The 22,262-nt window shown below is 49.3% G+C and overlaps 9 protein-coding genes across 9 annotated transcripts; 3 read left to right on the forward strand and 6 right to left on the reverse strand.

Annotated features, from left to right (window-relative positions):
* Positions 1–1,167: 1,167 nt before the first annotated feature.
* On the reverse strand, positions 1,168–2,274 carry COCMIDRAFT_34180 (uncharacterized protein; the record flags this gene model as incomplete). Its single annotated transcript, XM_007686948.1, has 1 exon — positions 1,168–2,274. One exon carries the CDS (start codon positions 2,272–2,274, stop codon positions 1,168–1,170), a length of 1,107 nt encoding a protein of 368 aa, XP_007685138.1.
* A 790-nt stretch (positions 2,275–3,064) lies between these two features.
* COCMIDRAFT_23858 (uncharacterized protein) lies at positions 3,065–4,281 on the forward strand (the record flags this gene model as incomplete). The annotated part of the gene is made up of 2 exons (XM_007686927.1): positions 3,065–3,391; positions 3,445–4,281. The coding sequence occupies 2 exons, from the start codon at positions 3,065–3,067 to the stop codon at positions 4,279–4,281; spliced, it is 1,164 nt and encodes a 387-aa protein (XP_007685117.1).
* A 1,792-nt stretch (positions 4,282–6,073) lies between these two features.
* On the reverse strand, positions 6,074–7,884 carry COCMIDRAFT_87536 (uncharacterized protein; the record flags this gene model as incomplete). The annotated part of the gene is made up of 5 exons (XM_007686978.1): positions 6,074–6,226; positions 6,280–6,741; positions 6,795–7,114; positions 7,171–7,670; positions 7,724–7,884. 5 exons carry the CDS (start codon positions 7,882–7,884, stop codon positions 6,074–6,076), a joined length of 1,596 nt encoding a protein of 531 aa, XP_007685168.1.
* A 1,584-nt stretch (positions 7,885–9,468) lies between these two features.
* On the reverse strand, positions 9,469–10,334 carry COCMIDRAFT_34183 (uncharacterized protein; the record flags this gene model as incomplete). The annotated part of the gene is made up of 3 exons (XM_007686949.1): positions 9,469–9,669; positions 9,708–9,945; positions 10,321–10,334. 3 exons carry the CDS (start codon positions 10,332–10,334, stop codon positions 9,469–9,471), a joined length of 453 nt encoding a protein of 150 aa, XP_007685139.1.
* A 1,988-nt stretch (positions 10,335–12,322) lies between these two features.
* Positions 12,323–13,942, forward strand: COCMIDRAFT_87634 (uncharacterized protein; the record flags this gene model as incomplete). Its single annotated transcript, XM_007686979.1, has 1 exon — positions 12,323–13,942. One exon carries the CDS (start codon positions 12,323–12,325, stop codon positions 13,940–13,942), a length of 1,620 nt encoding a protein of 539 aa, XP_007685169.1.
* A 285-nt stretch (positions 13,943–14,227) lies between these two features.
* Positions 14,228–15,310, reverse strand: COCMIDRAFT_23861 (uncharacterized protein; the record flags this gene model as incomplete). Its single annotated transcript, XM_007686928.1, has 1 exon — positions 14,228–15,310. One exon carries the CDS (start codon positions 15,308–15,310, stop codon positions 14,228–14,230), a length of 1,083 nt encoding a protein of 360 aa, XP_007685118.1.
* A 1,195-nt stretch (positions 15,311–16,505) lies between these two features.
* On the forward strand, positions 16,506–17,111 carry COCMIDRAFT_2756 (uncharacterized protein; the record flags this gene model as incomplete). Its single annotated transcript, XM_007686912.1, has 1 exon — positions 16,506–17,111. One exon carries the CDS (start codon positions 16,506–16,508, stop codon positions 17,109–17,111), a length of 606 nt encoding a protein of 201 aa, XP_007685102.1.
* Positions 17,112–17,354: 243 nt separating this feature from the next.
* Positions 17,355–21,321, reverse strand: COCMIDRAFT_87655 (uncharacterized protein; the record flags this gene model as incomplete). Its single annotated transcript, XM_007686980.1, has 5 exons — positions 17,355–17,902; positions 17,958–18,031; positions 18,082–20,514; positions 20,562–21,060; positions 21,192–21,321. The coding sequence occupies 5 exons, from the start codon at positions 21,319–21,321 to the stop codon at positions 17,355–17,357; spliced, it is 3,684 nt and encodes a 1,227-aa protein (XP_007685170.1).
* A 164-nt stretch (positions 21,322–21,485) lies between these two features.
* On the reverse strand, positions 21,486–21,925 carry COCMIDRAFT_34188 (uncharacterized protein; the record flags this gene model as incomplete). Its single annotated transcript, XM_007686950.1, has 3 exons — positions 21,486–21,588; positions 21,620–21,801; positions 21,851–21,925. 3 exons carry the CDS (start codon positions 21,923–21,925, stop codon positions 21,486–21,488), a joined length of 360 nt encoding a protein of 119 aa, XP_007685140.1.
* Positions 21,926–22,262: the final 337 nt, after the last annotated feature.

Consider the following 22,262-nt stretch of genomic DNA (forward strand, 5'->3'; position numbering starts at 1 on the left):
TCAAGAGATGACCGGGTGTGCTGGGCGAAAACATAAGATCTCAACCGGTTATACAGAATACAAATACCTGCTTCACTAATACTGATTGAAACAAAAAAACTCCTCCTGAAGTATCCAAATACACTATCATCTATTTTAGCAAAGAAGAATTGTAAAAGCGTAACATACATCATGAAGTTCATTGCCATCATCCCTATTGTCATCGGTGTTGTGGCGGCTATAGCTATCCCAGCTGAGCTTCAGGATGGCCAATGTATTATTAACGGACGTTAGTATTGACGCTTTACAAGATAACTTTATTTACTAAACATTACAGTTCCATGCGACCCTGTGAGCAATCAATGCTGCAGTAATCATTGCGAGGGTACTAGATCCTTCACATAACTTGGGCATGTTACTAACAACTTAAACAGCTATCCCGTGTGGAAGTAGTACTACTACTTGCGAGCCTTTGACCACAGGATGCAAACATAAAACCCAAGACTCCAATCAGTAGGGGTGAGCTTGCGTCCTACAAGCACGAAAATTATCTCCTGATACGTTACTCTATCGAACGTGTTTTTATAATAGATGCATGCTTTCGTTAGATTAGATGTTAGATAGACAGTACTAATATCATCATTAAACGATCATATATGCTTCTGAGAAGGTTTGGATAAAATGAAATATAGTGCATAAGCGTCCTTAAGTGATAGATACGCGAGTGAGATATGTCCAAGTTTCTTTTTTCCTGTCGGATAATTGTGCATACTAAGATTATTGTAGCGTGTCATGCACTTTGATACTTTCCTTTTGGTTAGATGTTGTTACTTAGCGTGACTACATGGCTGGTCGGCTTCGTGCCATCTTCACTTGTGCTCGAAGTGACTTAAGAATCACTGAGAGATCGAAGGGCATCTTGGCCGTTTTTGTTTTGATTGCATACAAGACGATAATTCAAGGTGCTAAATAAGTAGTATATGGGGAGTTTAAGCTGCTTAGGAGTTTCACACCTAATAAGTGGTCAGAGCGGAACTTTTGGCATAGGTAATCTGACAATGGTAATCCTCAGCGCCACGCATCTCTAGGTGCAAAGATGGAGGAATATTACAGCTCTAAAAGACTGACGTATTCTTATTAAGCATTTACGCTATATACTGTGTGAAGATCTATGGTAAAGAAGAGCTTTCAAGCAATAGTCGCGGCCTCTGGAAATTGCCTGGCCACCTCTGCAAATCCTCTCTGTCCACGAGACTTCAGGGTGAAATCCAGAAAAGCAACGATATGAGCAACTGTAAGTTGCATCATCCGATGTCCTTCAATCGTACCTAGCAGGTCACCAATGGCCGGAACCTGCGCGCTTCCAAGCCCCATTGCGCTCATAAGTACAGGAAGGTCAGAGAATGAATAGTGCACCGATTTGCGGACCTCAATTTCTTTCTTCCAGCTTCGCAGTTTTGGCCATATTGTCTTCCAGGAGGGGTCTGTTTCTTGCGTCTTATTCGCATGACCAATCAGCATGAAGGGCCTATCAATGCCCTTATCGAGGACTGAACCAAACATGGTTCCATCGAGATTGATACCCCCACGCGCAGAAGGGATTTGCAGTACCGCTGCTCCTGCAGCCGCGCCTCCAAGAGAATGGCCCAGAACAGCAATCTGAGGGAACTTTTGAAGGATCGTATGGATTGGGAACAGTTTTCTAGAAACATGACTTTTGCGGAGGCTGTTGACGGCAAACGAAATGTCATCCGCACGGGTGGCCACTGTCTGATTGATCTTGTCGTCAGGAATATCAACACCGGTAATGATGGTTCCATTAGGATACTCGACAATATCGGCGTCGTATGGATGGTCGATAGAAACAACTAGATATCCTGAAGATGCGATGCTTTGCAGCATGATGCTATATAGATACCTGCTAGTACCCAGCGCACTAGAGAATAGCACCAGTGGGAGAGCTGGTGTAGGACATAGGTCTTGGGCTGTTGGCGTGTTGCATGCTTCGAATTCGAAAGACGAGAATGTTCCGTTGGGGAGACCGTAGACCGAGAACTTCTCATCCATGAAAGCGGCTGTCTGAGGCGGCATATAAGGTTTAGTTCCTTTGCTCGTGCACTTCAGGACAGGATAAAAGCTTGAAACCACGATCGAGCGGCTTCGTCCATCGTTGATAAAAGGATCTAGGCGATCCGTGTCTGTCAAGAGAATGGATGTGCCCCCAACTGTTATGTTGTCTCGGCCAACATGTCCGATGGTTATTTTTGCTGCAGAAAGTAGAGGAAGAATTGCCATGTAGGCTAAGATGGAGGCAGGGAAAGTGCACATGGCGGAAAGCGCAAAGATATCGTAAGAGGTAAGTTGCAAGATGAATTTGTTTGCATGAGACTATTTGTTGCACAGGATGGTCGCTTTATAGAACCGTCTCTATGCACTTTCAGTGAATGCCACTAACACGTAGCAGCGCCCTTTCATTTCCATTTGGAGGCAAGTCGACAGAAGGCTCTGCTGTATAGAAAACATCCACGCCTTGACATTACTCGTTTCTGACAAAATGGCGATAGGTTGGTCTTCTCAAGCTAAAGATTGGTTGGTGGAGGACCCGCGTGGGGAAGGTTAGGCGAATATGGAGAGCGCTCTAATATTTCCCAATCAAGGAAGGCGCGTGCGCAGAGCCTCGTTGGCTGCGCCTCTATACGCAGAGTCAAAACCAATCGACGCCGCAACTGCGCTCTTTCATTCCCACATTCGAAGAAGGCTGATATCTGTTCTTAGCAAGTACGAGAAGAACACTCTTTCTTTCCATTATCAAGGCAATCTGAGCATCGGGCACAAATGGGGTCTAGTGTAGGGCCTTTCGATGGCCGTCGCGCGCGAAAGTCGAGATGTGACGCATGTGCCAAGCGGAAGATCAAGGTGAGTCAACTGGTGTCGCCAACTTCCCGTGCTGACATGAAATGAGTGTTGCGGCGGTATCCCGTGTGAATATTGCAAGCGAACAAAGCAGTCATGCGTGTTTTCCACCCGACGTCCAGTGGCGCTAGTCTTTGTTGAACAGAGCCTTGGTAGCAAGGCTCAGCCAATAATGGACCTCGATCGCAATTTGGCCTACTTCTTCAATTCTTTCTTACCCATGAACATCCTCACCAAGAACGACTTATCCTGGCAGAGCGAATTGCAGCTTTGGTTGCACCAATCTCCTGCGCTGAGCAGTGCAGTCTCTGCTATTGCTGCGCTCCATCGTTGTCAGCAAGAAAAATTGTTGTTTAACACAACAGGAGCGAGGAAGAACCAAGTTCAAGCTCTGAATTCATACAGCCAGGCTGTGAAAAGTGTTAGAATTCTTATCATGTCAAACTCATTCGCGGGTCCTGCTGTGCTGTGGTCAACATTCTTCCTGGCTTTATTCGAGGTGTGTCGGGGGGAATGCCGAGATAGAATTGCCGTCATACTGACTCCACACAGTTGATGCGGGACAGCAGTGGGACGGACTGGCTCTCACACTTCCTGAATGGCACATGTGCCATCCTACGTTTGCAGCACCCAGCACATCTGCTGCTGACAAATGCAGGTGCTAGCCGCAGGCGCAATTTCTTTTTCACAACTCGTATCTTCGAGATTGCCCGGGCTTTGATATATTCACGGCCTACTTTTCTGAGTGCGCCTGAATGGACCAATGCGCTGTCACAATGGTGGAGTTGCGAAGAGGGTCAAAGGCTGTGGAATCCCAAAGAGGCCTTATTCGATATGCTGCCGCATTTCTGTGACTTGAGCCTACGCACCCTTCGCTTTGCTCAAACTGAAGAAACATACCTACATTCTAGCCTGCACCGCGAAGAAGCTCAGAAGCTTGCTAATGAGGGTATTGAGTTACAGCAAGGGTTGCAACAATGGTGGATATGTGCGGAGGCATGGGGAAAAGATACTTCTGAGGTGGACGCTGATCTTCTCGTAGCAAGAACATACTATCACGCCATAAGCATTTATCTCTCAGGCTCCTACGACTACCACAGGCATTGGAACCAGCCTGGCTCACCGCTGGCTCCAATACTAAACAGATCAAGCATTGAAATGCACATGAACGAGATCCTTCGATTGGGTCAGGCATTGCTTGATCATGGTCTTGCTGGCCTTTTGCTTTTCATTCCACTTCGCATCGCCGGAGCGCGTGTCTCTCACAAAAAGGAACAAGATCTTATCCTCCAATTACTCAAAACTATATCGCAAAGAGGATACGCTGTCGCAAATGCGATCTATATTGACCTTGTTGAACTGTGGGCGCGAAACATGGGCACAAACTGAACATCTCTACATGATTCTTGGGTGTCGATGGCTTTCTTGCAGCAAAATCGGACGTTCTTTTTAAAATAAAACCATAGAGAACAGGTTCTTCCGGACGATTGAGGCCAACCATGGAATTCACGCTCAGAGAGCGAAGATTTCATACGTCTCATATAGTGCCCGTCAAACTATAGAACACACGATTTAACTGAGGAGATAACCAACGCCGTCAGCTAACCAGATGGGTTACACTAAGCATAACAAGAAGATAATGGCAATCATTACCTCAGCACTTCGTTCATATAGCTCATGACTTTCTCTCTCATATTTTCTTTTCGCTGCACTTGCTAGAATGCGATTGAATATCATCTTTTTCGAGCCCAGAGGTGGGTGATTACTCTTGAAAATGAACATGCCTAATATCTTTTAATTAACAAACTGCTTATGCGTTAAAGAGTTTGATCACTGCTTCCATAATATACTTTGGCGCAAAAGCGCTACAAAACCATACATGGGCGAAAATGTTATGTATTTATTGACTAGAGTGCACAAATGCTAATGTGAACAACTTCTTTGGAAAAAGCTACATGCAAACTAGCAGACTAAATCTTGTATTGTTCGGCATAGTTCTCTATGGACTTAAGTCGGTCAGTGATACATATCTGAAGCAGCATACTTGTGAACGACTAACGGCATGTCCCGTCCTCACCACGATAACTTATGTGGCAAATGTCGTCACAGTTCAGAAGTTTAATGATTCTGAAGGTTATATCTGACGTTTCCGATGCATCGTGTGTCTCGACCGGCTTGAGCGGCTCAGGCGTGGTGCTGTAAGTACGGTATGCATGTAATAAGGCATTAACAAAGTAAACGCCTTATTGGGCTATTACAGCTGTTGTCCTTTGGAAAGAAGAGTTAGTCAGAAGTTCAAATATGAAAATGGGTTTGCGATTGTGAGTTCGTATTGCGGCAATACTGGATGAGTTGATTGGCTGGCTAGAGGTGGTAAAGACTATGCTTGCGAACGCAAGCGTAAGGGAAAGGGAAACGAATCTCATTTTGATTGACGAAATTCAAATTTAAGCGGTTTTGAGCAATTCTTCGATAGAAAACAAAACATGGTGATCGTGGCAGTTAAGGCGTAGAGAGATATAATACCTGTTATATATATTTATACATGCACGGAACTAGACAACTACGCACATATACGGATGGGAAGCTTGGGTATTCTGACGTGAGATCGTAACCCTAACCTGAGTCGTGAGTCTACTCGCCCACTATCGTTCTTACCGGTTCTATTTGAATAACTCGCGACAAACCGAGTTCGCAGAGTCATTCGCGAACATGGCAGATTTAGAGACGTGCATTATGTCTTGGAGCTCTATTGGCTAAATCTCTGGTATGTGATTATTATCGGTATAATATGGAAACTTTATGCGCTGCTTGAAACAATTAATGCGGCCCGCAGAACATGTAAAGATGATTTCCAAAACCTCGAACACAATATCTTGTAAAATACTCAAAATCTTTGTCGTTCGTCTGAATAGAAATCGAGTTTGGACAGGCTACTCACTATTCATGGGGAATCGAGCAATTTCGTCACGATCGATTACACGTATTTGAGCCTTTATTCATAAATGAAAGATTGATGCATTACGGATATCACTTTGTGCAGTACTAATCATATGAAGCAAGAGTATGTAATAGTAATCAAAGCTATGTAGCTCTGAGAAGCAACTTCTTGCAATACTAAACTGTATCCCTACAATCACTACAACAACTAGACTGTAGGGCGAGGGGTAGCTAGCACCCCTTAAACACGAACTTGCTCGACATGAGGAGTCTTCTCGGAGCCGAGGTTGTCAAGGTGCTCGCTGTGGACGCCCTTTTCGATGGCGTGCATGTCAACGTGGGGAACAGCATCATCGCCGTCAAAGATGCGCGAGATTTCCTCAAGAGTGGGTCCCTGAAGCACATAATCAGCAACGGGTTCATGTGGCGAAAGATGCGTATACATACCTTGGTTTCTGGGTAGACAAAGTAGACGAAGACGAGCTCGACGAAGATCCACAAAGTGTAGAAAAGTGCCAGATTCCAGTGCTTAGGGAGGTTATCCCAAGCGACGGGGTTGGTCTGACCGCCGACGGCGAGGATAGCCTGGACGGTAATGTTCATAATCATAAGGCCCTTGGCACGGAGGGCGTAGGGCAGAATCTCGAGAGCGTAGGCGACAAGCAAACCAGACCAGGCAAAGGCATAGCATACACCAAAGAGCCACACAAAGGGAATTTGTGCGTATCCAGCACCCTTGTTTGTCTCGCCGGAGTTCTCGTAAACGGCGCAGGTGATGGTCCAGCAAACGAACGACAACATCATGCCAGTGGTTGCGCCGAGGAAGAGGGGACGACGTCCGACCTTGTCAATCAAGGTAGCTGCATATGTGGATACGACGAGAGACAAGATACGTTCACCACCGGTCAACTATGTCATGGGTTAGTAGAGGCCTTTTTGATAAGAATCGTAGCTAAACTTACGGCCATCTTCTGATCCTGGCTAGTAATTCCGGCACCAGTGTAGACCAAGTTGATGTAGTTGGAGAAAAGGGCGTTACCAGAGTACTGGGAAATGATACCAAGGGAGATGAGAATGGCCAATCTCCATCTGTTACCCTTGGTCTTCAAGAAGTCAATATATCTGGAGTTGGTTTTGGCATCGGCCTCCATTCGGATGGCTTCCCTCATCTCGGTGTATTCAAAGTTGACGGTCACATTATCACGGTCACCCTCAGCATGGTAGTATGCAAGAGTGTCCAGCGCCTCCTCGTAGCGTTCCTTAGAGATCAACCAACGTGGGCCTTGGTCTCAACGTTAGCTTGATTTGCAAATGGATATTCGTGTCCACGTTACTTACTTTCAGGAACCCACCAGATGAACATGAGCTGGAGAAACGATGGGAGACCCTGAAGAAGGGTAATAGAGCGCCAGGACCAGTTGTTGTCGGCTTGGGATGTGCCCCACGCAATCCATGCAACAAAGAGAGCACCCAAGTTCCAGAGGCAGTTGTAGACAGCAGTAAAGATACCACGATGTTGGGGATGGCAGATCTCGGTGAGAAGAATAGGCGAGCACATCTGAGCAAACGAGTTACCGAAACCGAGGATAAAACGACCGGCCATGTAGAGTTGCCAGCTGGTTGAGAAAGTTGAGACGAGAGCACCAGCAATCATGATGGAGCAGCCGACAGCAATTGGGATTTTACGCCCGGTCCATTGGGTAAGGTAAGGGACCAGGAAAAAACTGACGATGGAACCAATGTTGTACATGTTGTTCATTATACCAAGGCGGTTACCGCTAGGGTTATCAAAGTAATCGGTCCACTTGTTCATCTGCTGCGAAGAGTTCATCATCATACTAGGATTTAAGGATTAGCGAAAGCATACATTGCCAAGCTGAATTTTACTCACCCATCATAACCAGTAGTGGCAGAGGCAATGCAAAGAACTGAGCTGTGCCAGAAGAGTTTGCGCATGTTGGGATGCTTGTACCAGATGACCTTTTCGAACTGAGGTGCATCCTCGCGGACATTGCTGTTGCCCTTGGGGGCGCTCAGTCCCATGCCGACCATGTTGGGCAAACGACGAGTTGAGACGACGAAGAGTCAAGAAGGCCGAAGGTAACGAAGGAGGGTCGCACACCGGGTTTGCAGATGGCCGTGAGGAACGATCAGAATGGCCATGGGGCGACGAGTAGAGTACTTATATCTGACGCGTGAGTACCAGAGGCGATCCCGGGAGTGGGGACGGGACGACTAGACTAGGACATGGAGATTATCCCTGGCGGTTCGACGGACATGGATGCCGCAGTGTGCAGGACGGGTGCTTGACAGCAAGTGTGGAGAGCGCCAGTAAGATTGTACCAAGAAAGCTGGATTGAGCCAGCCGTGGGCACGAGGGCCGCAGCGCCGTAGCCGAGAAGCTGTGTGTAGGTCCTTCCTTTGGACGCTAGTTGTTGGCTTGATGTTAGTGTTTCTAACGTCCCCTGCCAAATGGGGTGGCCCCATGGGGTGTCTGGAGGCGTTCGAGAAGGCCACAACGTGCCAGGGCGGCTAAGTCGATACTTGCATGGGCCAAATAGTAGTAAGTATGGAGACACAAGAATTGATGCAAGGACACCAAGCCGTACTTGGCCCAGGTAAAGTGCTTCGATTCGACGATCAGAGAAGTGCGAGTTGGAGGGCGAAATGGCCCGCTGTGACGGTTGCTATTACTTGCCGTGTACACGACAGACGAGGCAAAGTCGATCGTCAGTCGATGCTTCAGAATCGCAAGAGACGGTGGGCTTGGTCTGCCGCAAGCGATGAGGACTTTTCCCCACGGCAAATCACATGCGAAGGCTCTGCGGCAGCGGCAAGATGGAAATGGGCATTTTGCCTTGTTTCGTTGTTCCACCCATGCTGGGCTTGGCCAGGCCAGAGGCTTATCATGCCGAGTCTTGGATGGGTAGAGCTAGGTGGTGAAGACAACAGGCGACTCGTCCCGCGGATAATTTTGCTTAGCATCCGCCGCTCACCTCTTCCCTGGTTGCCTCGAGTCTGAGGGGAGCCAACCACATTGTTGTCTGGCGACAAGCTCTTCTGGTTGCGGAAATGTCACGAGCTGCCAAGATGGATAAATGGGCCTGCACCCCGAAGGCGGAATCTGGAGCTCGGAGACCAAGGGCCAGTGGATACCATGAGGCACGAACTGCTATCTAGTTTCGATTCCATGGACAGCCTCAGGCAAGCCCAGGCGGCTATTGTTGGTAATTATGAATCATTTGGCAAGACGAGCACCTGAATAGCAATAGGCGGCCATGCTCTTCTGACGGTGGTGTGGTGGGTTGGGGCAAAGCTTGGGTCGCCGTGATGCTGGCTTGGCCAAGCCCAGCTCGCCGGGCTGCAGCCGACAACACCAACTGTCTCCTGCACATGGCCGCCGCATCGTTCAACGCCGTAGCTCGACTCGGAAATTCTGCGAGGCGACCAGCCGTGCATGTTCATGCTGATAGATTACTTAGGTCGAGGCTGAACCCGGGCGCCGAGCTGTTGGATTTAAGTTAATTGTTTTCTGGGGAAGCGAGGCATTGTGTGGGGTCGGACAATCTACTTACAGCATCGCTAACTGCCGCACACCCCGCGTCCTTTGGTTTGTTAGCCGCATTGTCCTCGACTTCAATCTTGACGTCCGACGAGTCTTGTGTCGATGCAAATTGCGAATGCACCGTTGGAGGTCAGCTCAGCGCGGCGAAAGCTAACGCATCCAAGAAAGCCCGTATGCTTGACCGGCTGTACGCTGTCTGCCAATACACGCCAACTCTTGGACGGCCTTGGCCTAATCAACCTATGGACCAGCGGGGCCGCAGCCTGAGGACGCTCTGATTTATCCGAGCAAGAGTCTCATGGCTTGGTACCGTTAGATGCCAAGTAAGCCTCCCAAATCTGCACCAGAGGCTGACCCGCTGAGACGGAACGCCCTTGTTGAGTATGTACTCGTTATCATCTGACAGGGAGGCATAAGTGACAGATGAGCAGCTTTGCCCCAACCAGTATCCTCTACCGTGCCACTTCTCCACTGCATACTCCAGGCGCCATGCACCAGGCTTACCGCCCGCTTTCCTGGTGCCATGCAGACGACAAGGTCCAATCAACCTATCATTTGCCACATTCCTTTGAAAAGCACAAGCTCATTTTACAAGTGTTGGCATCATGTAAGTAAAATATCGAGCAATGGCGAAAAACAAAATTCGACCACTAGACTACGATCATTGTTGCTAGTCTTTAACACTTTATCCATGACAACGCAATAGTGACGGACTCCTTTGTTTGCCACTATCCCTTGGTGCCAGACCTACTGGGTTATCCCTCTTGACTTTAGATCTTCAGGCGGAAGCCAACAGCATTGCTCAACATGACTGATGGCAACTATCCAAGCATAGACATGCTGCTTACAGGTAATCATGTATAGATAAAAACAACAGCATGGTGTGCTCACATTCGTCGTGCTCACCAGACCCCAACCAAGACCCACACGAGGGCATGGAGCGACGGCAATCTGGCATCATGATCAGCTCATGGCCTTACCCTTGGAGTGGGGCTCTTTAAGCTTCTTGACTTCTTGGTATTGAAATAATGACTTACTTATGTACCCGAGCCTTGCTTTTCCATCGCAACACGGGCCTAGAGTCAGCCCAGCGTTCGCAAGCAGCTGGCCTTCGTGTTTCTGGCGGAAAGACTATCCGCCGGATAACAATCCGTCAATCAACGCCACCAGGCTAAGTTTGTGGCGTACGACTATTGTTAAACAACATCTGCCACGGAATGTGTGACTGATTGCCATGTGTGCAATGCTGGCGACTAGCTCGTAGCGGCTTTGTGGAGAAGCTAGGCTACACTTGTGAGCTTGGAATTCGTAGAGGGTGGCTCTATTCTATTGGAAAATGTCTAATAGATCAGCTGTGATGCCTACCTACATGCGCTGGTGGTACGCAGAAGTCTGCAGTCAAGTAAAGTTAATATGGGGACCAAAACAATTGTCCAATATTGAGGCGTGTGCGCACTTTTATACTACTAAGTGAAACTTGAGAAATTAGGCTACACCATAGCAAGAATGTGGCTACCATATACTAGACTACGTTTCCTGATTGCAGACTTCATAGCGATACCATGCGCCTTCGAGGGATGTTGCCAGAACACGTGGCGATTGTCGATGGCCAGAAAAGCTACGCTTTTGGACTTTTCTCTATCGCCAATAGTCGCAAGCTTACTTAGCCATGATCCCGGTCCCTTACTGTCAGTCATTATGATTCCTTCGTAGCAAGTAAACAGCATGGGTGGCGAAATCCTATGTATCCCTGCCGCACCGGTACGCAGGCCCGTCATTATTCTGGACGAACTGACATTCTGGAAGCTCTCAATCGTTCTTCGACGATCTACATATCATTCCTAGGTGCCAACTAAGACGCCCCCAACCGGCTTCCTGAAACTTGGTCGTAATCACATGAGTTGTCGCCATCCAACCCAGTCGTCGCTCTGTTCGCCCAACCAGCCGAGGATAGCGCCGGGTGCTGGGGACTGCCAACTGATGAGTACCAACTGGAGCGAGATACAAGCCTAAACCAGGAAGTACCACGTCAATTACCACTCTAGGTGATATGCACAACAGCATGCTTGCAGATACCCACTGATCTGTTGCCAGAGTCAAGCCGAGCTGAGTTCCCCAAACATTCGGTACATAAGAACCGGGGATGCCTCGTATATTCCCTGCCTACACGGGCGTGCTCGGTATTACTATCACCTCCACCAATTTGCAGTAATTATCCTGATTAGGAGCCACCAAAACTGTCACATATGGATCGCATCACACACAGACACGTATACTCTTGCAGTCGTCATCTTTTTGCTTACTGTGTAGAGTGCGGTATATTCTTGCATAATAGCTGGGATGGACTCACCGCAAATCAGTGCGCAAGCTGCGGGTAGCATCGACTTCAATCTATCAACAATCCACAACAACAACAACAACAACAACAACAGGTGATAAATTCCAATCTTGCGCATTCTTTCACATACGACCATCGGCAGAGTGTAACACTGGCTCTCGTTGGATCTCCGTACGTTAAGCCTTTGACCGGCGGATCAGTAGTCAGGTGGGTGACCACTGGCGAATCCCCGCTGTTGTATGTTTTTTTGGGTTGTACGAAAATATCAAATCTGATTTTTGTTTCTTTGATTGCTATACTTTGATGCTCTTTTTGGATTTCTGAGAACTTCACATAGAGACCAATCATACAAGAAAAAGAGACCATGCTGGTTGTAGTAGTGGGGTTCGCTCGGAGATAGTACAGAGGAACGACCAACACCCCGCATTCCCCGCCATGCATCGCGGAACGAAAGAAGCGAGCATGTACAACTGCCGAGCGTGACATTGGGTATTTTAGTACTACTTGGCTTCGACAATGTAAGTGCATCTCAAGCTCACAAATATTCTGCTGCAGCGTCTTCATGCTATTCGTAACACTGAACCGACATGGCACTAGACGCGCTCGTCCACCCACCGCCTTATCTATGGCTCTCTCTCATAGTCGCGGTACCTCTTGTAGCGCTGCTCCATGACGTATGGATATGGTTGCGGATGCCTCCAGGCCCAACGCCTCTTCCTTTCTTAGGCAACAAGCTGCAACTCCCCAAATCGAAGCCATGGATCCAGTTCCAGGACTGGTCGAAGATTTACGGCCCGATGTTTACCATATGGATCGGTCGTAAACCCACAATCGTGATATCAGACCCGGACATTGCCGTGGAGCTAATGGAGAAACGGAGCGCCAAATATTCATCTCGACCTCGCATGGTGGCTATGGGCGAGATACTGTGGGACAATGCAAGCATACTGGTGCAGCCTTACGGCAAGGAATGGAGTGTGCGAAGGAAGCTCCTTCACCAGGCTTTAACACCCAAAGCGTTAAGGTTATACAAACCTGTGCAAACGGCAGAGGCATCACGGCTTTGCTCCCAACTATTAGAAAGACCTGCAAGTTGGGAGAAATTGCTTGAGCGTTTTACTTCCAGCATCGTCTTCTGTGTTGCATACGGGCACCGTATTGATTCGCTCAACGCCCGCGTCATCCACCAGCGCTTCCAATTCATGCACGTCGCTGCATCGCTCAATGTGCCTGGAAAGTACCTCGTCGAGTCGTTTCCCATTTTGAAACACATTCCCGATGTGTTGGCGCCTTGGAAAGCAGATATAAAGAGCCGGGGGCGAGAAGAAGCAGCCGCAAACATGGCATTAGTCGAAACAGTGCGCTCTGATCTTGCCAAGGCAAAGAGTCAAGGCAAAGACATCCCAGACTCGCTGTGCAAGCTGCTCTTGGAACTTCGCAAGCAAGAGGATATCTCACTTTCAGACCGTGACTTTTCCTACATCCCAGCATCCCTATTCGGTGCTGGATCCGACACGACAGCTTCGACCCTCTGCACTGCTTTTCTTGCTCTCATCACACACCCGGAAACCCTATACGCAGCTCACAAGGAACTGGATGAAGTCATCGGTTCCAACCGTACCCCAACATTCGAAGACGAAGCACATCTCCCCTACATCCGTGCTCTAGTCAAAGAAGTCTTACGCTGGCGTCCCGTCGCGGTCCTCGGTGGCACACCGCACGCCTCCACAGAGGACGATTACTACAACGGACACTACATTCCGTCCGGCACCACCGTCATCGGCAATTCGTGGGCTATTAATTTGAACGAAGAGTACTATGCAAACCCTCACCACTTTGACCCCACCCGTTTCCTCGACGAGGCACTTGCCCAGCGCGCAATAGACCCCACACATGTTTCCGGGAAGCCGCATCCTGCAAAGTCAGGTCACTCGTCGTTTGGCTGGGGCCGGAGAATCTGCCCTGGGGCTCATTTGGCGGAAAATAGCCTCTTTGCTGCCTTGGCTAAGATACTTTGGGCGTTTGATATCCTGCCTAAACCGGGTGTGCGATATGACATTTTCAATTACACGGAGGGCTTTAACATCAGACCTCGGCAGTTTGAATGTGAAATCAGGGTTAGGAGTGAGGGTCATCGGGAGGTGCTGGTGAGGGAATTGAGGGACGCGGAAGGTGTACTTGAGAGGTTTACGCCGTTTGAAGAGTGAAGAGGGAAGTTGGATAATAGTCACTATTTTACGGGATAGCAAATAAGATTTGATACAGTATTGAACAATCGTAGCATCTTAATTCATCACCATGGTGTCCGACCCAGAGCTATACTATGTATCCGCAAGACATAAGTCTCACGTGCTTAAAGCAAGCAAGCAAGCAACGCCCCAAACTCGATGTCGCATAGGACAGAGATAAAACCTAGTGTAATAAACGCCATCGCCATGCAGTTTAAAATCTCGTGGAAACCCCAACCCCCCAAAAAAAAGATGAAAAGATGATCATCCCGCAAACGCAACAGCAACAGCGACCGCCAACACAACTGCCAACAAATTCCCCCTCTCCATAACCCCAGATCCCGTACTCTGCACCAACGCCTCATCACTCACACTCTTCCTGCCAACAATCGAACCCACAACCCCGTTCGCACGATCAACATTATCAATCGCAGGGCCCATGTTGAAAAAGTCAACAAGGACGAAATTCGCAGGCTTCCCATACACACCGGTGCACTCATCCAGCGCCACGCCCAAAGCCCCAAAGCCCGTCGCCCCATTCGTAACATTCGCATACGTCTCGTTAGGCGACTGGATTCCGAAGATTTGGTTCTGGTACAAAAAGTGGTTTTGGAGGAACATGCGACCGGACTGGGCTGCTGCATCGGGGGACCCGAGACCCGTGGGGCGATTGGGGGTGCAGGAGTAGTTGGAGGGGTCGACGTTTTCAAAGTCGTTTTCGAAGATGAAGGTGAATTCGTCCATGAGGTAGGGGTATTGTGTTGAGGCGCCTTCGGAGAGCGAGGCGACGAAGGTCATAAGGCGCGTGTTGTTGCCGATGAGGGCGTCGAGGGTGGGCCAGGTCTGGGGGAGAACGGAGGTAGAGGGTGGGGTGTAGGCCAGCTTGTCGATGCCCGAGGAGCTGAATATTGTGCCTAGGTCAGAGGTGGAGGCGCCGTCGGAGTTTACGAGGAGGACGGTTACAACGTCGTTTGGGTTGGCGTCCATCCAAGTTTTGATCTCGCCGAGCCAATCTTCAAGAGTGCCAGCGTCGAGCAGGTTGCAGCTGCTGTGGCAGAGATGCCATTGTGCCAAGCCAGTGTCGTTGGACTTGTGAAGTTGGGCGCTAAGTAACCGTACGCCAGCGTCAAGCTGAACAGTCGTGTTGTAGTATTGATTTCCTGACGTGGAAAAGGATGTCTCCTCGTTTCGGAGGAAAGGTGAGTCGTGTGCGCCGAGGAAGGTGATATTGTTATATGGCCGACTGCATAGGTCGGGCGAGTTGTTGCAGGCGTTCTGGGCAGAGGCCGATGTGTAGAGGATGGACAGCATGGCCGAGGCCTGCAGTAATATGCTTCTTGAGAACATGATGGTTGTTGTGTACAGGTGTGTTCCAAATCTTACGTAGAGCCCAGCTCAAATAATTGGAGGTCGTAGTATTGTTCGTTGTCAATCGGATATTCGTAAGTCGTAAATGTCCGAACCAAATAAACCGTCTATCCGTTAGCTGTGCAGAAAAAAAAAGCCTTGTATGTAGATATCGTTGAAAGAAGAAAGTTCAAAAGGCGTTAATGGATTATATGTCAAAGGAAGCTGGGGTAACGTTGACCACTACAACGTTACGTAGCTCGTCTCAGCCCAGCCACCCAAGGCCACATGCAATAATTATGGAAACAGCTGAGCACTCGGGTACGAGGAGAAAAAAGAGTGGCGCCGTTGGAGCCTCGACTAATCGTAGAGAAAGACATGCATTAGTGGAGCCTCACTAGGCTTTGACAAGACGTTCGGTCCCTCGAAGCTGCCTGCACAGCCTACAAAGGCCGCGAGTGCGAAGCGGTTTCATGCGTCGTCAGCGCCGGGCCATTCGAAAGGGCGCTGATGCTCAAACGCCACCGAAACGAACGCTGCTGCATACTGTCTTGTGACTGAAATTTTTGGCATGTTCCCACATGCGGCTTTCTCAACTTGGAAGGCGGAATATTGTCGTTCAGAGAGAAAGAGAAAAAAAAGGCTGAAATAGCCAAGAGCGTTACGTGTGCGTGGCGCAAGGCTGGTGGTGGTGTCAAAGACAGTGGGGGGGATAATGGCAGCCGTCTATTGTTGGAGTGGCGCGCGCTGCAGTGCCGAGTGCCGTGACTCGTGCATTCGGCAACCTTGTCTCCCGGCACCGTCGATCTTCCGCCCTGTCACCCTGTCCCCGTTGCCGTGAGTGAGATACTGATACTTGGGGTTCCGCATCATAACTTTAATTCAAGGTAGTAGTACATCTACCGGCGACAGCAGCGAAGTTTGTATCATGGCTTCGTGCCAAATCATCTCAGCTGTCCGTGGTCTAGGCTGATCTCTGAGCCTCCGCCACGTACGAGTAGGCTGGAAAAACAACCGTTGTCCTACCAACCTCTTAGCAACGGATCGTCAATAGCATTCAGCCTCCATCTCCACTATATTCTCCAGTTTCCACGCGTCCTTGTCCTCCACAGTCCAATCGCCCGCTGCCCCACGACGACTCCATAACGTCACCACAACAACCACCTCCAGCCATTTGTATTGTACGGCACTCGCTATGGTGACCCTCCGTGCGCCGTCTTCGCTCTCCGCGACCGAATCCTCCATTTCAATCTCACCGCCCCAGTTGTCGTGGCTGTCAGGCTCGTGGAATGTGACGCACTCTACACTGCCCATGTGGAAGAAAAACCGCAACGTCCGCATCACATACACGCCTGTTACATCCAGCACACCGCCGCAGATTGACGATGTGGTCACGTACCAGGGTCTGAATTCGGATGCGCTCAAGACGGTGCGTGGCCTCGATAAGCCCTTTGATGTGCCCAACACTGCACCACCAGCCGATGCAGAGGGAGGGGCAGCAGGCGGCATCGCTAGTCTGGGTTACAACTGGCGTGGCAAGGGATGGCTGGTGATTGCGACAAGCAAATGGGAGATACTAGGCTATGGCGACGAGCAAGACACCGGCAACAGCTGGGTCGTTACCTACTTTGCCAAGACTTTGTTTACGCCTGCAGGCATAGACTTTTACTCGCGCAAGGGCAACCTGGCGCCCCAAACAATCGACGACATCAAGGCCGGGTTGGCTGGACTTGGGGATCATGTTGCAAAATTGGCAGGACAGATCTTCGAGGTCAAAATGGATGCAGACACAAGTGGCTGAGCCTACTCCACTGAAAGGGTGACTGAAATACACACGTCCAAGCATGGAGATAGATACCCAGGCATAGAGCCTCTACCCGAAACCTCACTAATATAATACATCCATCTGCACCAAACCACCTCAGAGAAACCTGCCCAAAGACTTGACATTTATGCTAAAACACATTGAAACATGACAACCCTTCTGCTACAGCTTTGACAAAACTCCCGACCCCCGATTTCCTTGTCACAGCTGCCCCCTCTCTTAGTCAAGCAGGTTCGTATACGGAGTCTGACTAGCACTCTGTGCTGCAATACTCGCATAATCGCCTCTCGGCTGATCCTGCCCTGGTTGAATCTGCGCCTCAGCATCAAAGTCAATGAGCAAGTCGGTGTCTGTCTCAACACTCCCTGCCTTAACTGATGAAGTCGAGATGAGTCGGTTGCCAACGGAAGGCTGCATAGGCTTTGAAGTACATGTCTGAATACGTTTGAGGTACTCAGCCTCTTCTTGCCTTATCTGCGCGCGGACTCTCAGGTCGTCATCTTCAACACCGCCGCCATATGCGTAAGCATCCCATTGCTCCGTAGCACCTCGTCGCAGTTGGGTCATTCCCGAGCGCGTGGTGGAGGAAGCCGTTCCCTCATTAGAATTTTTAGGAACGTCAAGTTTGGTTTCGAGGCTCAAGTTCTTCATGTTGGAGCGCGGTCCGCTAATGGAAACAGTTCCTCTCGGTCCCACTTTCAAGACAGGCTTGATACCATCGCTTCGACGTTCACACATATGGCACCTGCATGGATCGCAGCACTCAGCTGTAGAACGTTAGTAAAGGCGTCTTACATGCACTCGAAAAGATTTCAACCGTACCAACACAGGGGTGGCCACATCTCTCTACACGCCTAGCACACTTTTGTGTACAGTTGATTCTGTCGTGCTCGAAGCTGGCAGAGATTAGTTTGGATATTAGAGATATCGCAGGAAGGACACCTACGGGTGACACGTGTACGGACAACGGTGTCCACAAGGCAATACCCCGTCGCATTTGACGTCACAACCGCCCTTGATGAGCTCAAAATCACTAGGGTCTTCACACCACATCTTACGCCCATGGTTGCTGCATACAAGTGGGAGATGGTACCCCACTCGCCGCTCCTGGCCAGCCTTGACCTTTGGCTTCTTGTTCTTGAACATGATTTCGACCACGCTGCCCCATATACTGCTTTGGCTAGCCAGAAGCTCTGCATTCCCGAAAATGTAAAACCCTCGTTTTGCTCGTGACAATGCCACGCATGCGCGATTTTCGGAGCTGAGAAAGCCAATGGAATTCTTCTTGTTGGAGCGAACCAGGGAGAGTAGGACAATATCGTTCTCCTCGCCTTGGTAGCTATCGACAGTGACGACTTGGATACCTCGATAAATTCCCAGATTTGGGTGCGTTCTTATAAGTTGAGTTACCTGCCTTCTTTGGCCGTTGTAGAACGTCAAAATTGTGATCTTGGAGGCATCAACGCCATTGAGAACCAAGTAATCGAGAAATTGCACCACCATGTCCGCTTCTCGTCCATTCAATGAAGACATATAAGCGTCGCGCGACTCTGGCCATTCATGACAGAAGAAAAAACTGTTGTTTCCGCCCATTCCTTCAACTGGTGGACGATGGCCAGTGTTTTCCACATTGGGGTGATCTTTGAGCTTGTCTTGGTAGATTGGACATAAGAGACGTCGTATTTCTGGTATCATGCGACGCTGTCGCGTCAACGTGTCGAACGCAACATTGTTCCGAACTAGGCGCTCGAAGAGCGACAAGTTTAAGAAGTATGGCTCGTCTTCAAAGGCCCGTACCTGAGTGTGAGGACGAAGCTGCTGGTGATCGCCAACCAAGATTAGGTGCTCGAGGCTAGGGAAGCAGGCTGCAGTCACAGGTGCCTCGAGAGTCTCGGCTGCCTCTTCTACGATACACAAGCGCGGATGAAGGCTGGATAGAAGAGCCCGGTACTTTGCGAGTCCTGTAGTTGTGCATCCAATAATACGTGCACCGCGCAGAATACGTGCGTTCTCTTCGAACACTCCGATCTTGCGTTGTACAACATTGTCATGGTAGGTCTTTGCAATCTTGCGGATTTCTGTTGCAATTGTTCGCTTCACTTCCCGCTTGAAAAAGTTGTAGATCGCACCTCGGTTAGCCGTACAGATCGTGTAAAGATCATTCGTCTTGTGCAAGATGTCCCGAATGTCATCATTACTCAAATAGTTACCAGTGCCCTTGAAGTTATCGCTGATTTCAATGACAGGTCCGCGAAGAGCTTCGATATCGTCATCATCCTGTGCTACCGCTTCTGCCTCAAGTTCCTGCAATTGCTCGACTTCAAAATCCTCTTCTTCATAGCCCCAGTTGAGATCCTCAGGGAGAGTTGGTCTGTCGCATAACGTAAGACATCTACCAAGCCATTGTTCCATCAGAATGCCTGGATGGTTGGATGGCGAGATCCCTATGGCGTCTTGTGAGTCCATCTCCAGTGATTCTGCCTGCTTCTGAGTGATTAACCCAAACTTTAAGAGTAAATCGTGATCAAACAGCCCTTTGTTGGCTTCAATAGGAGCGAGCAATTTCTGGCATTCAGTTGCCAAGCTTTTGATCTTGCCGGACGCTTTCTTCTTGATACCGCTACCAGTCCCTTTTTGCTGTGGTGTCCTTGATTTGACTTCGAACAGTGTCTGCTTCTTTATATCGTTGTCCTTGCTCCTTCCTCCTAGCCGAATGTAGTTTGGTTCGAATACAGATGTATGTCGTAATAGTTGGTCGAGAGCGTGATTCGTCTGCGCAGTCACAATGATAGGTGCGTCTTTCTTGCGCAAATTATCGCGAGCGATTTGCAGAGCGACAACAGATACAAACGTTTTTCCTGTACCAGGAGGGCCTTGTACGATAGCCAACTCGCTTGTGAGCATACGCTTCAGTGCTCTGCTCTGCGATTCGTCAAGGGAATGAGAAGACGCTGCAGGCCAATTCTGGAGTACATTGACATTCTTATAGTCCTCAGCATCCTCCATGCTGACAAGAGAGATGAGATTCGTGTACGGGTTGTGTTGGATGTACGCCGGAGGGTCCACCTCCTTCTGAGCGTATACAAGGTACTTTGATAGCATGAATGGCTCCCTCATCAGTTGCTGCAAAGCCAACAGCGTATGCCTGTTTGCCTCGAAGAAGCTGGCTCTAGACTCTACCATGATCCATTTGCGCATGGGATCAATTTCTTGCTCTTCGGGTCGAGCAAAGAACAAGTCGATCGTGGGCGGGTTTTGTTCCAATGCACTGATGGGGCGGGCTGCGACAATGGCAAGAACACACTGTGTCTTGAAGGCATCATCTGTGGACGATAATGCGACAAGTGATCCAGTGATGAGCCGCTTCGACTGCCCCCATCTATAGTATGTTAGCTGTGAATACACTCTGGTCGTACCGCAACTCACCTGACATGCTTCTTGGCCCGTCCGAGTGAGAATGCAACTCTTGTCGCCAGGCCTCTGGGTGAGAGTACAAGCGACTTGATGTAGACGGGGTCATAGATGCCGATGCTTTGGTTCTGATACTCTGCTTCGTCTTTGAAAGGCTCGGCACGGACCTCATCAATAGCCTCTCGCAGAGGACGAATAGTGTCTTCGCGCAGGAGCTCATACAAAGTTCTCAAGTAGTCTTCTTTGTCGTCGTATGCACCCTCCACCTTGTGTGGGCGAACGTGGTCGTCTAATTCGATGAGTGATTCGCTGTTGATGAAGCCGGACGTGTCACGTAGGACTTCTGAAGGGTTTGGAATCTCAGGTTGCTGGAGCCATGCCCCACCGATAACTGGCTTCTTAGCGCGCTCGAAATATTCGTAAATCTCGTTGTTGTTACGGGCTGTGCCAGACATGGGAATGTTCTCGTCGAGCAGACAGCTCTCTGGGAGGAAGGGAGAGTCCATTTCCGCTTCTAACATATGATCAGCACGGTTCTCCCAGTTGTAAGATGCTGAAAATCGAGGTAAACTTTTGGGTTAGAAGCAGCGGGAATACGACAACTGGCATGCGTTTCTGGTGTTGTTTGAAAGAGAACAAACTCACCACTCCCTGCCATTTCGCCCAGGCTTGCATAGACATTGCCAGAATTTATGTTGGGACTTCTGGAAGAAGCCGTGCTGCGACTTCCCGAGTGGCTGACACGGTTTGACCTTTTCCCAGAGCGGCGTACCATGTTTGTCTAGCAACTGCCTGGCTGTATGGAGAAGCCAAGGACTGTGTTGAACAAGACGGCGATACACGGTAATTGAAGCTGTTTGGGGTTGATGGTGCTCACTTTCGCTGGCTCTGGAATGTAAACAGCTGTGGAGTGTTGTTTGCCATGACCTCGTCCGTAGACTAGGAAGGCGCAGCGTTGTCGCAGCAAACAAAGCGCGTCACGTGACATGCGAGACAACATGCGAGACATGCGAATACAACAGCTGTACGAAGCATGGGGTGACTGACTTTGTGGAGAATTTTGTGATACGAACATTATGAAGTAGGAATATGCCGCAAAGTCAGACTTCAAAATCAGTGTCGTAATCAAGATGGGTGATGGTAAGGTAGTTGACAAGCAGCGTGGAGGGACAAACGAAACGGGGTTCAGTACAGCTTGATGCCCCCTAGAAAGCTCTATCACCGGAACCAGTTGCCCGTCTCTTGCTTGAACACACTGGGGAGTATTGAAAAGAGAATTAATGGGAGCATAGAGGACTTCAAACGTTCAGGCTCTCAGATCCCGAAAGGCCATTCTCGGACGATGAGTATTGCTCTGGAAGGCAAACCGGCACAGACATCCGGGTGGCTACGGAATTGGCCAAAGGATGCAAGGTGGGCATGTCAAGCATACTTATCAACAAATGTTTGCGTGTGGCCACCCCCATGTCAGTTGTGTGTAGAGCATCGCAGGCAATGAGACATGGATTGTAGTGCTGCGTGCAAAAGATTTCTGGCGTCAGCGACGATGGGGTCTAGGTCTGGATGTACGGCACGAGTGAGCTGATGATATGTATTTGACTGGTTTGATTAGCAAACACTAGCATGCACATGCGGCAGTCGTGCGAACACCTGGATTGCATCTTTGGCGCAACAGCGTATGGGGATGGTCGCTTGTCGCTAGACGCATTTCTGGCT

Source organism: Bipolaris oryzae (assembly GCF_000523455.1).
Source record: "Bipolaris oryzae ATCC 44560 unplaced genomic scaffold scaffold_24, whole genome shotgun sequence".
NCBI lineage: Eukaryota > Fungi > Ascomycota > Dothideomycetes > Pleosporales > Pleosporaceae > Bipolaris > Bipolaris oryzae.